At 45.2% G+C, this 13,793-nt stretch overlaps 1 protein-coding gene across 3 annotated transcripts in view; it reads right to left on the bottom strand.

The window, feature by feature from the left end:
• Nucleotides 1–9,847, bottom strand: part of CDK5RAP1 (CDK5RAP1 mitochondrial tRNA methylthiotransferase) — a 73,143-nt gene extending 63,296 nt beyond the window's left edge. Inside the window, exons 1-5 of one of the 3 annotated variants that reach the window (XM_045806793.2) lie at nt 7,905–9,847; nt 4,875–5,189; nt 2,175–2,278; nt 1,642–1,676; nt 564–664 (exon numbers count right to left, since the gene is read on the bottom strand). In XM_045806793.2, coding sequence (XP_045662749.2) covers nt 564–664; nt 1,642–1,676; nt 2,175–2,278; nt 4,875–5,166 — 532 coding nt within the window. In that variant the 5' untranslated portion in view covers nt 5,167–5,189; nt 7,905–9,847. Of the gene's footprint in view, nt 1–563; nt 665–1,641; nt 1,677–2,174; nt 2,279–4,874; nt 5,190–6,809; nt 6,930–7,904 lie in introns of those variants that run through there. The other 2 variants (XM_045806810.2, XM_045806801.2) reach the window with 2 other exon arrangements.
• Nucleotides 9,848–13,793: the final 3,946 nt, after the last annotated feature.

Here is a 13,793-nt window from a genome sequence, read left to right as displayed (position 1 = left end):
CTAGTGGCTACCGTACTGGTCGGGGCAGATCTAGAGCTTCACGTGGGTATACATCAGGAGTCAAGATGAAAGGTGCCTATGCTGGGGCGCCTGGGTGGCTCAGTCGTTAAGTGTCTGCCTTTGGCTCAGGGCATGATCCCGGAGTCCTGGGATCGAGCCCCACGTCAGGCTCCTCCACTGGGAGCCTGCTTCTTCCTCTCCCACTCCCCCTGCTTGTGTTCCCTCTCTCGCTGACTGTCTCTGTCAAATAAATAAATAAGATCTTAAAAAAAAAAAAAAAAGTGCCTATGCTGCAAATTCATGCTGTTCTTCCAGACTCCAAACTCTCTCCTATCCATAACTCTATGCTGCCAGAAGCTACATTAGACTCTGGGAAGGACAGACCACTTTCTGAGTACCTATTACTTCAAGGCACTATGAAAAGCCCTCTCATTTAATCCTACAGCCTCTGACATCAAATACAAGAGTTACGTGAGGTATATAACAATTCTTCAAACACTGGGAATCCAGCCTCTAAGAGTTTCCCAAGTGCGAAAACACAAAATCTGCAAATTACCGGATACCTAGAATCCCAATCCTCAGAGGTACTCGGGAGCGGAGCCGTTTCGTCTTCAGGGCTTTAAGCTGATGTAAACGATTCCAGATGGTCTGCTCAGCCTTCTCCCTACAGAGATTAAGAGGTAGAACTGAACCTCAAAACAAACTAGAGCACAAGCTAAAAGAGTAGGACACGGAAATAAAATAAAAACAAACTTCAACCCTTTAAATGAATATCTATCTTTTAGGTTAAGGGAAGATAGGCAGGGAGACAAGTGAAGAAGCACCACTTGCTGTAATTCACCCTTCTGCGTATTTCCAAACCTGACAAGCCTTTAAGGCAAACTCAGCAACAATCTACTTCACAAAGCCCCACAGAGGGTTTGCCCACCCTTTAGCCGCACTATCACTTTAACTAAACTTTTCCCTGTAGTTAGCAACTTCTCTTTTATTGTTCGATTTTTTTCATAGTGCTTTCTGCCAGATGTTAGAGCTATTTGTGTATCTGCCTTAGTTGCCATATCAGACAAAGTTCCTTAAAGCCAAGCTCCACGGAAGAGGGGTTCATTTGTGAATCTCCCAAAGCCATGTAGTTCAGTGTCTTATAGCAGAAACACTCCAAACAAAAACGTTGCATTATATTAACACTAAGGGAACATTAACACTAATATGCCTTGTACACGGAAACAAAGTAAGAAATAGTATGTTCACTTCTGATGGATGCCACCATCTCTGCACTGACTGCACCCTAACCCTTATGATGTGAATTACATCATAAACATGTGCTGTTACCTGCAAGGGAAACCTTAGGAAAAGTTGGGTGCCTCGGCAAACTCTGTTTCTTCATCTATAAAACAGGTTTGATAATAGCACCTATCTCATAGGGTTGTTGTGAGAATTAAATTAGTTAGTGCACGTGTAGTGCTCAGCACAGGACCCGATACACAGTACGTGCGCAGCAAACGTCAACCCAGTTCTATCGCTGCTATCTCCACTGTTGTAAAACCACAAGTCCACTGACTGATCTCCACAGGTCCGCCAGCCTGGCACTGTTAACTCTGGCATAAAACATGTTCACTCTCTAGGTGAAGCACAAATTCTTACCTGATAGAACATGTGACAAGGAGGATCACATCAGCCTGAGTGGAAAGCAAGGGAAAAAAAGGAAAATTATGATCTTTGAAATCTGCCTTATAGAATCACTATCCATAGCCCTTTTTTTTGTTGTTACTGTGGTAAAACATACACAACATAAAATTTACCATTTTAAGCATTTTTAAGTGTACAGTTCAGTAGCATTAAGTACATTCACATTGTTGTGCAACCATCGCCACCGTCAAGCTCCAGAACCATTTCATGTTCCCCAGCTAAAACTCTGTACCCATCAAACGCTAACCCCATTCCCCTCCACCTCCCAGCCCATTTTTAACTTAGTTCCTTGCCTAAAAGCGAGCACCACCATAAAAGTTTCAAAACTAATTGGAACAAAAATACACCTTAGTTCCATGCTACCTACTTTACTCAAGGGAACTCACTCTCACGAGGCCACACCCTATTTCTGAAGCTACATCTAAAAACTGGCACAAAAGCAGAGTCTCACCCAGGCCCAGAAAACAATGGAAGGAAAATGCATGTACCTCTTGGAGGTTCCTGGTCCGTAAGTAGCCACTCTTCTGTAAGATAGACCAGGCTATCTCTGTGTCGTTCACATTCATCTGGCAGCCATAGGTCTCCAGATAGACTGCAATAAGAGGGGGATTCCACAGTAGGCAGACTAAAAGGGACTGCATGTCCCAAAAGGTCTCCTTCCCAAATGCCCCAGAAACATCTGAGGCAACTGGTTATCCACTAAATCCCCTGTTGCCTCAATTCTAAGACACCATTAAGTTCCAGGTGTATCCCCAAATTAATGACAGCCTTTCAGAACAAAAGAAATATTACATTATATACACACATAATTACAGGCCATATCATTTAAAATACAGGAGAAACATGCACCTGAGAATCAAGGCAATGTAGTTATAAAAACAATTAGAAAGGGAGGACTAGCTGATAGTGCTGATTATCAACTGGGGGAAAAATTTAAATCCACACATTACACCCATCTTTCTCACAATGAAGTTCTCCAACCTCTGAAGGGAGCAGCAGTGGCCAGAGGGTACACAAAGCCACAAAATAAAAATGAGGTAACTTTCTACAGTAATAACAAACAAACTAAATGAAAGCAAGCACTGGGGCACCTAGGTGGCTCAGTTGGTAGAGCATGCAACTCTTGATCTCCAGGTTTTAAAGTCAAGCCCCATGCTGGGTGCAGAGAATTACTTAAAAATAAAATCTTAAAAAAAAAAAAAAAAACAAAACTTAAAAGAAAGAAAGCAAGCAAGCATGGCTGTATTATGATGTAAAACACATTTGCATAAACTTTTAAGAACATCAATTTCGTACTTTGGCAAGCCCTTTAAAACTAAATTCCTGGGGCGCCTGGGTGGCACAGCGGTTAAGCGTCTGCCTTCGGCTCAGGGCGTGATCCTGGCGTTATGGGATCGAGCCCCACGTCAGGCTCCTCCGCTATGAGCCTGCTTCTTCCTCTCCCACTCCCCCTGCTTGTGTTCCCTCTTTCGCTGGCTGTCTCTATCTCTGTCGAATAAATAAATAAAATCTTTAAAAAAAAAAAAAAACTAAATTCCTACATCAACTCCTGCCCCCCCAGCACATTTTAATCAACAGACCCAAATAAAAGTCCAAATGAAGTTAAAAGTTAATGACAAAAAATCATATGAAAACCAACATAAAACAGCAGTAATTTTAAAGAAAGAAAGAAAGAAAGAAAGAAAGAAAGAAAGAAAGAAAGAAAGAAAGAGGGAAGGAGGGAAGGAGGGAGGGAGGAAGAAATGTCAGGGTTTTCTTAAACCTTTCTTGGCTCATTTTCCTTGTCTTAAAAAAAATAAAATAAAAATAATATTTACATCAGAGAACTGAGGGGAACAACGAATATACATATTTACATATATGTAAAGGAGTACAAAATACCTAGCAGGGGTCACAAGATGTACATACTAGTAATTCCTAGATATTTATGCTGGGAAAAAAATTTAATAGGACATATATACATTTATATGTATATGCGGTGTGTGTATGTATGAAACAACGTCCAACTATAGGGGACAGGTACATCATAGCACAGCATAATGTAATATTTTATACCAATTTTTAAAAATTTAATTTCAAAGGGGCACCTGGGTGGCTCAGTTGCTTAAGCAACCCAACTCTTGATTTGGGCTCAGGTCATGATTTTAGGGTCATGAGATGAAGCCCTGCATGAGGCTCTGCACTCAGCAGGGAGTCTGCTTAAAGATTCTCTCCCTTGACCCCTTCACCAGCTCACATGAGCATGCATACACGCTCTAATAAATAAATAAATCTTAAAAAAAAAAAAAAAAAAAAAGAGGGGCACCTGGGTGGATCAGTCTGTTAAGTGTCTACCTTCCACTCTGGTCATGGTCTTGGGGTCCTGGGATGGAGTCTGGGATCAAGCTCCACATCAGACCCCCTGTTTAGCAGGGAGTCAGCTTCTCCCTCTCCCTCTGCCCCTGCCCCCGGCTCGTGTTCTCTGCTCTCTCTCTCTCAAATAAATAAAATAATATTTTTTTAATTTGAAAAAAAGAAAATTTGTTTAAGCGTAATGAATTTCTACAGCACCAACTGTGAAAGCTGTCTTATGACTTAAGATGATCTAAAAATCAGAACAGAGATTACAGGGTTTCCAAAGGTAACCAAAAAGAAGAGTCCCCAGGACTTCCACCCACCCTAGTTACAAGGACCAAAAGTACGAGTTTTTTGGTTGTTTTTTTTTTTTTTTTAAGATTTTATTTATTTATTTGAGAGAGAAAGTGCACAAGCATGCATAAGTGGAGGAAAAGGCAGAGGGAAAGGGAGAAGCAGACTCCCCGCTGAGCACAGAGCCTGACGCAGGGCTTGATCCCAGGACCCTGAGATCATGAACGGAGCAGAAGTCAGAGGCTTAACTGACTGAACCACCCAGGCCCCCTCTTTTTTTTTTTTTTTTTAAGTAAGATTTTATTTTTAAGTAATCTCTACATCCAACATGGGGTTTAAATTCACAACCCTGAGGTCAAGAGTTGCACACTCTACCAACTGAGCCAGCCAGGCACCCACAAGTTTCTTTATATTGTTACTTGATGAAGTCTGACAATTCTATAACCTAGCCTTCCCACCCTATTAACCCTCTGCAATAGACGAATAATTAAGAATCAGGCTGTGGATGCTGGAAAGGAGCAAAGCAGGAAGTCTGAAGAGAGAAGAAAAGTAAAACCAACCTTTTCTTTGCCTCCCTAAAAGTTCATCCACTGTGAGATAGGGGGGTGGGTCCTCCATGTCTGGCTGCTCTTGAGGAGCTGAAGCACTTCTTAAAAAATGTTGAAAAGTCGGCCCATTGGCCAGCCTGGAGCTGAAATCCTTCCGAACTCCATCTTCCTGCTGCCTCTCTGAACTGGGACATGCAGTGCTGGGGACACCACTATGTGCCCTGCAGGTCCTGAGCAGCAGCCAGGATACGGAAGCCAAGGGCCCCCACCTCTGTGCTTGCAGAACACACTGTAAAGGATGCATGGCACTAAATCAAAGCCCAAAGTCTGCAAAAGAATAACAGGTATCACCAATATTTACTGAACACTATTACAGGGCAATGCTGTAAGCACATCCAGTATATTTACATTTAATATACAAAAACCCAAGAAGAAGATATTCTTAATATTATCTCTATTTTACAAGTTAAAAAAAAGAAAACTGGGGCAACTTGCCCAAGATCACACAAAGGAGTGCCAAAGGTAAAAGATACAAATCCAGGTAGTTTTCAAAACAAAGGGGTAGTAGAGATGAGATGAGATGGTGTGACGAAAGAACAAAGAAGCACCTTGTGCCAGGAAGTTTCAAGGGCATTAACTCTTCACAGCAATCCTCAGCAAAACAGACAACAGACCGTGCTATTACCCCCATTCAGAGATCAGGAAATAGACACAGAGAGGCTGAGGAACTTACCTAAGCTCCCTCCTAAGCAACAGAGCCAGGACTCAAATGAAGATCTATATGACCACAAAGCCCATGCTCCTAGCCAACTTGCTAAGTTGCCTCCTGTTACTATGAAAACCACTTACTATCTGAGGGCATCTTCCTTTGAGTTTCTTCAAATGTAAAGTATCTAACATGGGGCACCATATGTCTGATCAGTGACTCCTACCCTTCAATAATCTTGAATTGCTGCCTTCAAACTTTCTAACCAGGCCCCTCTCACACATAGCTGGGGGGATGAAAACAGCACAACCTTTAAAGAAGGCAATTTGCCACTTTCCATCAAAATTACAAACATACAAACCCTTTGACCAACCAGTTCCATTCCTAGATATTTACCCTACAGATATGACCCATGTGTAAGAATATCCAATGCAGCACTGTTTCTAACAGCAAAGGAATGGAAAAGATCTAAATGTCATCATAAGGATCCTATTTAAATAAGTCATGGTACATCCATGCAATGGGATAAAATGCAACCGTTAGAAAGTAAGGCTGTATCCATACATGACAAAAACAAGGAAACAAAGTGCCCAATAGTATCTACAGTATGCTATACTTTAATCTGCAGGAGGAGCACAGAATACTAAGGTACATACTTGTAAATGAACACAGTATCTCTAGAATGCATAAGAAACCGTGATTGCCTCCCAGGAAGGAACCTAGGTGACTCAAAGTACAAGAGATTGGGGCGCCTGGGTGGCACAGCGGTTAGGCGTTTGCCTTTGGCTCAGGGCGTGATCCCGGCGTTATGGGATCGAGCCCCACATCAGGCTCCTCTGCTATGAGCCTGCTTCTTCCTCTCCCACTCCCCCTGCTTGTGTTCCCTCTCTCGCTGGCTGTCTCTATCTCTGTTGAATAAATAAATAAAATCTTTAAAAAAAAAAAAAAGTACAAGAGATGGACACACTTCCCACCACACATCCTCAACAGACCTCACTGACTGCCTCACTCCATTTTGTACAGATCTTCACTAGCTTCTAGGCTTTTATACACACTTTTCTCTCTGGCCACTATATCTTCTCTCTGACTCAGCCAACTGAGTGCTTTCAGGTCTCTGCTTCCTCCTAGAAGCCTGTCCTAGCCACCATTCTCAAAGTCTAGGTTGGGGTCCTAGGTTCCCAAAGCCTCTTTCTAAGCTCCATCTCAAGACTCATCACACTTGGCTGCTAATTACTACTTACACTTCTGCCATCCCTTACAGGCTGGGAGGTGCCTAAAAGCAGGGAACAAATCTCATCCATTTGTACATCTTCGACAGCTCCCATTCAGTAACTGGCTCATGGCAGGTGCTGCACATGTAAAATGAGCAGATGTAGCCTGTTACCTCTCTTACTCGGTCACCTGCGGTACATGCTACCAGGACTTAGACAGCAGAAATGCTAACCTACATTCAGTATCACAGAACAGCCTTTAAATGTGAGCTTTAAAGTCACCCTTTTCTGCTCCTTGCTTGCTGTGTGACCTTGGGCAAGTCAAATTCCTATCTATTAGCTGCCAATTCCATACCTGTAAAATAAAGATAAAGGTAGTACCTATGTCCCAGAGGCATTGTGAGAATTAAAGAAGATATTAAAAACCCAACGTGGCACAACTAAGTCTTCAGTAACTGCACACTTGCAGCCCGCACTCGCTTTCATGGGAGATCGAGAGCAATCCGGTTAACGGCATGGACTCTGGAGTCAGTCTGCCCCAACTGCTGCCCAGCCAGGTAACCCTGGGCACCTGGGGAGCTTCTTAAATTCGGGAAGCTCCCATTTCTCCATGAGCAAAATGGGGACAATAGTACCTATCTCCGTGTCTGCTGCGAGGATGAAATGCGACAATGCAAATAAAATGTTTGCATAGCACAACGTAGGAGCCACGGGGGGGGGGCGGTGCCTCAAAACTTGGTAGTCTGCAATACCGACGAGACAGCAGCCTCATCTCAACAGATGTAAACCTAAACGATAAAACATCCCAAACATTTTGTGGGGGTGGCTACAATGCTTCAGGCGCGGTACTTAGCGCTTCCCGTGGATTACGGTATTTAATCCTCACCGCGACACTGTAAAGCAAGTTCTACCAACCCCACTTCACGGGTGACGAGGCTAAGGCTCGGGGGCAACGGGGATGACGTGCCCAAGGTCACAGGCGAGTAGGCAGCGGGGCTGGGGCGCGAACCCCGACAGTCTGACTCCAAGGCCCGCGCCATCCTCCCCTTGAACACTGAGCATTTGCGGGGCTCCGTCGCCCTGCGGCCCCAAGCACAGACCACCTCCGCCAACCGCACCGCTCACCTCCCGCTACCCGAGCTCCCAGCATCCGGGAACCGAAGCTCTCCTCAGCCTCCCAGGATCCCGCCTCACTGTTCCGCCGCAGAGCGCGCACACGAGCGACTTCCGTTCTGCCGCGACTTCCGTTCCGCCACGACTTCCGTCCGGGCAGTTCCAGCGGAATGGTTTCTCCCAGTATGGCCGGGTGGGTACCGGTTCCCGGCTTTGTGCAACCGCTGCTACGCTGACCTGAGTCCTGTGGCAAGTCCCGTGCTTGGAACGGCGTGAGTGCGAATTAATGTGCTCGAAATGTAAAATACACACCGGATGTCGAAGAAAAAGTGCAGAATAGCTCATCAGTCATGCTTATATTGTGTTGAAATAATATTTAGGATATACTCGGTTAAATGAATCTAATTTAAATTAGTTTCACCTGTTTCTTCTTATTTTTTAATGTGGCTACTGGAACATTTTAAATTGCATACCTGGTTCACGTCCTCTTTCTACCGGACAGCGCTGCTCTATAGATTAAAGACTTCGCATTCGCTGTTCCAGCCTGGACGCCCCAGCCCCCCCGGGGTGGGAGTGATAGATCCATAGTTCAGTTGCTTACGGGGCACCTCCTCTTGGGTATCTAATAACTGACTCTAACTTAATACAGAACTCTTCATTTCCATATTCACATCCTCACCCAAAACCTGTCCCTTCCCAATCTAGACCATATCGGTAAATGGCCCAACCATCCTCCCAGTTACTCTAGGAGAAACGGAGGAGTCATTTTTTCCCCCTCTCCCTCAACCTCTACATTCAAACTGTCAGCAAGTTCTGTCCGCTCTAACTCCAAAATGTCTCAAATTTACCCACTTCCCGTGCTACAACTCTAGCCCCGGGCCACCATCATCTCATCCGAAACTACTGCGATAGCCAGCGAACTGGTTTCCTTGTTTCTGCTCCTTCCCCTTGTCTCCTACAGACTATTTCCCATAGGGAGCCTAAAAGAATTTGTTTTTTGGGGGCACCTGGGTGGCTTGGTGGGTAGGGCGTCTGCCTTCAGCTAAGGTCATGGTCTCAGAGTCTTGGGATCCAGCCCCACGTGGAGCCCCACGTTGGGCTCCCTGCTCAGCCGGGAGCTTGCTTCTCCCTCTGCCCCTTCCCCCCATCTCTCTCAAATAAATAAATAAATAAATAAATAAATACCTTTAAAAATAAAGAGACTGTTTTGACTTTGGCTTTGACTCAGATCACATCAGTCTTCTGCTGTAAGCTCTGGGTGGCTTGTCATTGCCATTGCAATAAAATCCAGACTTCCTACTGTGTCCTAGGGCCTGCATGATCTGACCTCTGCTTACTTTTACTTCCCCAATTTACTTCTCCTAACATGTTCTCTCTAGTTGACTACACCTCAACTCCGTAACTTTATTTTGTTCGTTCAATAAATACTCCAAGCCCATATTTATATCAGAGTCTACTTACTATTCTTTCTGGAATGCCTTTCCCCCCAGATTGTTTCTTGGCTGGCCCCTTCTCATTCTTCATGTCTCAGCTTAAATACCAACTCTTCAGAGAGGCCCTCCCTGACCACCCCATATAACCTGCTTCCATCACTATCACATCATTTTCTTCACAGTACTATCACTATCCAAAACAATGACATCATTTGTTTAGTTGCTGTTGCCTCTTCCCCAGGATCGTAGCTCCCTGAAAGCAAGGACACATTCTGTCTTGTTCGTTGCAACATCCTCAGGATCTAGCACAGAGCCTAACTCATGGAAGGCCTTAATAAATAGTTGTTGAATGAATAAATGATTGCATTATATTTTAGTTTGGGTTCTCCAGAGACAGACCCCAAGATAAAGATTCCAGTGCAAGTCGGTGGTCTCTGGAAACCCTAATAGGGTAGTCAGGGAATGAGACAGGGTAGGGGTGATAGCCAATAAAGAGTGTTACCATGAGGAAGTGCCTGGGTGGCTCAGTCAGTCGAGCCTCTGCCTTCGGCTCAGGTCATGATGTCAGGGTCCTGGGATGGACCCTGCATCAGGCTCCCTGCTCAGCGGAAAGTCTGCTCCTCCTTCTCCCTCTGCTCCTCTCCCCCCACCCCATGCCGAGTCATGCTCACTCTCTCTCTCTCCGTCTCATTCAAATAAATAAATAAATAAATAATCTTAAAAAAAAAAAAAAAGAATGTTACCTTGGTGGGCATCTGGGTCTTAATTCTGTTGGGCAGTTCTGGGAAACCGTAGTATACACACCTCAGAATTATTTCATCCAAGAGGAGAGGAAGCTAGAGTAGTTCTGTGTTAGCAGTCATGGTAGAAAGTTGCTCCTGTGTGTGTTACCTCCTCAGCACTTCTGCTCTGTGCGTGGAGGTCTGCGGTTTGGAAGAACGCCCTGTGTCAATAAGGTGTAGACACTGGCCCCAGCATTCTGAATCAGTAAGACTTTGGGGTCCCTGCTGCAATGACTTCTTCAACTCCTCATTAGAACTCTATGAGGTTATTATTGGCGCACTTTAAGGCAAGAAAACTGAAAATACAAAAGGTGGTCAGGTGCAAGCTGGCACAATCAGTACATGGCGGAATTGGGATCCACCCTCAGGCCGGCTGACCCCAAGGCGCTATTCTTACCACTGACTGACTAAATGAAAGTCAGACTGGCTGGGTTCCCACTAAGGCTCTGACACCATGATAGCCAAGGCCAAGTTAATCACCCCTGCTGATTCCCAGTTTCTTTGCCTATAAGGTAGCTGTGGAGAATACACTGCATTGGGAGTAAGAGGATGGAGAGACAAATAAGGAGAGCATTTAGGAGGCTGTGGCGGCTGCCCAAAGATCTTGGAGTCTGGGACAATTGTGCTGTCTTGGGGCAGTGAGGATGATGGAAACAAACCTGGATTTCAGGTGTGCGAGACACTGGACTTAAGCTCATCTCCTTAGATGACTGCTGGGTGCCAATTCAGTAAAAAATACAAAGACAAACACAGGCCAAAAACTGTATTATGGTTCGTAATTTTTCCTGTGGGTTCTCCAGATAACCTAGAATGTGATCTGATCATTTAGGGTAATTATCAGTACCATGAAAGTACAACATTTCAGAATTCCTGGAAAATGCTTAAACTCTAGAGACAAGTTCCTGGATGCTCTGGGATCTAAAGACTCCAGCTGGAAAAATATTCAGGTCTACTGTGAAGTTTTTTTACTGCAAAGATGTCCTGTCCTAATGTGGCCATGGGGGAGGGGGCAGCTGTGCCACACAGAGCCCCATTATGGTGACAGCACCTGCATCCAATATGAGTTATGTCGGGGGCTGGGGCGGGGGGGTGATACCTTCCACACTGCCAAAGGGGACAATGCCCCTTCTTCCCTGGTGACCATCAAGCACGGGCCCTGTCCTTCCATCTATACCAAATCCCTGTTTCAGGTCCTGCTTATGGTATCATCATGGCCCTCCCCTCTTTACTCTCAGTCTTGTACTCTTAGGGTCTCAGGAGAGAGGAATTCTGAGCTGGAAGGAAGCCATTGTGAGAGGCTCCAATGTGAGAGTCAGGGAAAAGTCAGGGTTTGAACCCAGGTTTCTAGGGCTCTTAGAACTGGCTCTTTCAAATCTGGCCCTTCCCCTAGCAGCCCCCCAGGGAGATGTCACCTTCCCCCTTTGTGGTCAGGGCAGGAGGCTGCAATTCTAATTCCCATGGAATGAAGCTAGCAGCACGAGGGGTGTTCTCTGTTATGCTGCACCCCCAACACACACACACACACACACACACACACACACACACACACACTCAACATCCGTTACCAACATCCCCTACTGTCCTGCCCCACACCCATACCAGGCCACCTGGGAACCCAGGACCATTCCCTACCCCCACCCCTGCATAACAGCTCACCACATTCCAACCACAAGGGTCTACATTTAGTTGCCATGTTGTAGAGTCTTAAACAGTGTTGTGTCTTGGACAATGAAGGTGATGAAAACAACCCCCCACCCATCCAGATTCCAGGAGTTTAGAAGCCCCTTTGCTCCATCTCACCTCAGGATCTCTCCCCTAGGATGCCATTCACCCTTGCACCTAAATCTTACTGGTGGGTGATAGTTGTGTTACTGAGCTATTATTCCTCGCCTTCCCCTTCCCCACCGATGGCTCAGCTACAGGACTTGTCTTGGCCAATGGAATGAGAGAAGACATAATGCAGACAGAAGGTGTAACTGTGCTTGTGCAGTTTGCTTGTCTTTGAACTCCAGTGACTTGCCAAGAGAAAGGAACATGCCCTGAGAGCTGATGTCCCATCATCCTGGGCTCCAGAAAGAACATAGAGTAGACTTGAGCCCAACCCAGAGCCTGAGCAAAGCCACCCATCCAAACCCAGCTTATAATGGTCAAGCTGCAGTCAACATGCAGCCCCGGGGGCATGCAAATAAATGCTTGTGGCCGTGGCCACTGAGGTTGGGTTGGGTTCCCCCCCCCCCCCATAGCATTACAGCAGTGGGAGCTGATTTTTAGCATACTCCTTTAGAGGAACACTAGCTCCCATGTCTCTTTTTGAGAGAAACCTCCCCTAAGCCCCTAGGGTAGGTCATGTCCCCATTGGCCCCTCTGCTATTTCCATGTCTGCTCAGTCTGTATCACACATATGATTGTGGGAGTGCCTGCTGGATTTCTGTTCCCTGTGCCTGGGGACCTGTCAGTCTTGCTCTCAGCAAATCAGCTCTTGGCCCCAAGAACTAGCACAGAGAAGGCATGCACTAGCTATTTCTCAGATGAACAGTGAATTGACAGATGGATGGGCAGATGGATGGATGCATAGGCAAGGCTGGAATATCTCTGCTCACCTGCATCTCCCCAGGCTTCCAGAACTAGCTCTGACTCTGGCATGGTATGTGACTTCACGTGGGCCTCAGTTCCCTCATGCAGAGGCTTGCTTAGAACTGCTTTGTTTAATACAAGAGCCACCCGCCACGTGTGGTTACTGTGCACTTGATACGCCGCTAGTGTGAATGAGGAACTAAATTTTATTTAAGTTTATTTCATTTTAATTTAAAAACTGACACTATTCAATTATTGGAAAATCTTACTACATTTGGAACAACTTGGGCATGTGAATCTATTTTTTCAACCATAAATTTTATGAAATATAAATATAAATCAAGAATTTCCAATTGGGACGCCTGGGTGGCCAGTGGGTTAAGTGTCTGACTCTTGGTTTCAGCTCAGGTCATGATCTCAGGGTCCTGAGATCCAGCCCCGCTTCGTGAGCTCTGTGCTCAGCATGGAGTCTGCTTGAGATTCTTTCCCCTCCTCCTCACTCCCCCTCTGTTCCTCCCCCTGCTCACGCACTCTCGCTCTCTAAAATAAATAGATAGAATCTTTAAAAAAAAAGAAAAAGAATTTCCAATGAAAATCTGGCGCCCGAATCGAGATGTGCTGTAGATATAAAATGCACACCAGATTTCAAAGACTTAGTATAAAAAAAAGTAAAACATCTCAATAGATTTTTATACTATGTGAAGTGATACTTTTGACACATTGGGTTAAATAAAATATATTATTAAAATTATGCTCGGGGTGCCTGGGCGGCTCAGTCGGTTACACATCTGCCTTGGGCTTGGGTCTTGATCCCAGGGTCCTGGAATCAAGCCCTACATTGGGCTCTCTGCTCGGCAGGGAGCCTGCTTCCCCCTCTACCCCACCCCCACTACTCATGCTCTTTCTCTCATTATCTCTCTCTGTCTCTCAAATAAATAAATAAAAACTTTTAAAAAATAAAATAAAATTATTCTCACCTTTTTACTTTTTCAAGTGTGGCTACTAGAAAATGTTTAATTACACACGTGGTTCACATTATATTTCTAATGTATAGAGCAGGGCCAGGACGTCTCCAAGGTGCACATGGCTCTGAAGCGAGAAAGACCTGGTTT

Source organism: Ursus americanus, chromosome 22 (genome assembly GCF_024610735.1).
Source record: "Ursus americanus isolate L20-20 chromosome 22, mUrsAme1.1.p, whole genome shotgun sequence".
Lineage (NCBI taxonomy): Eukaryota > Metazoa > Chordata > Mammalia > Carnivora > Ursidae > Ursus > Ursus americanus.
Note: the sequence above shows the minus strand (reverse complement) of the source record. Positions and strands in the feature narration are given on the sequence as shown.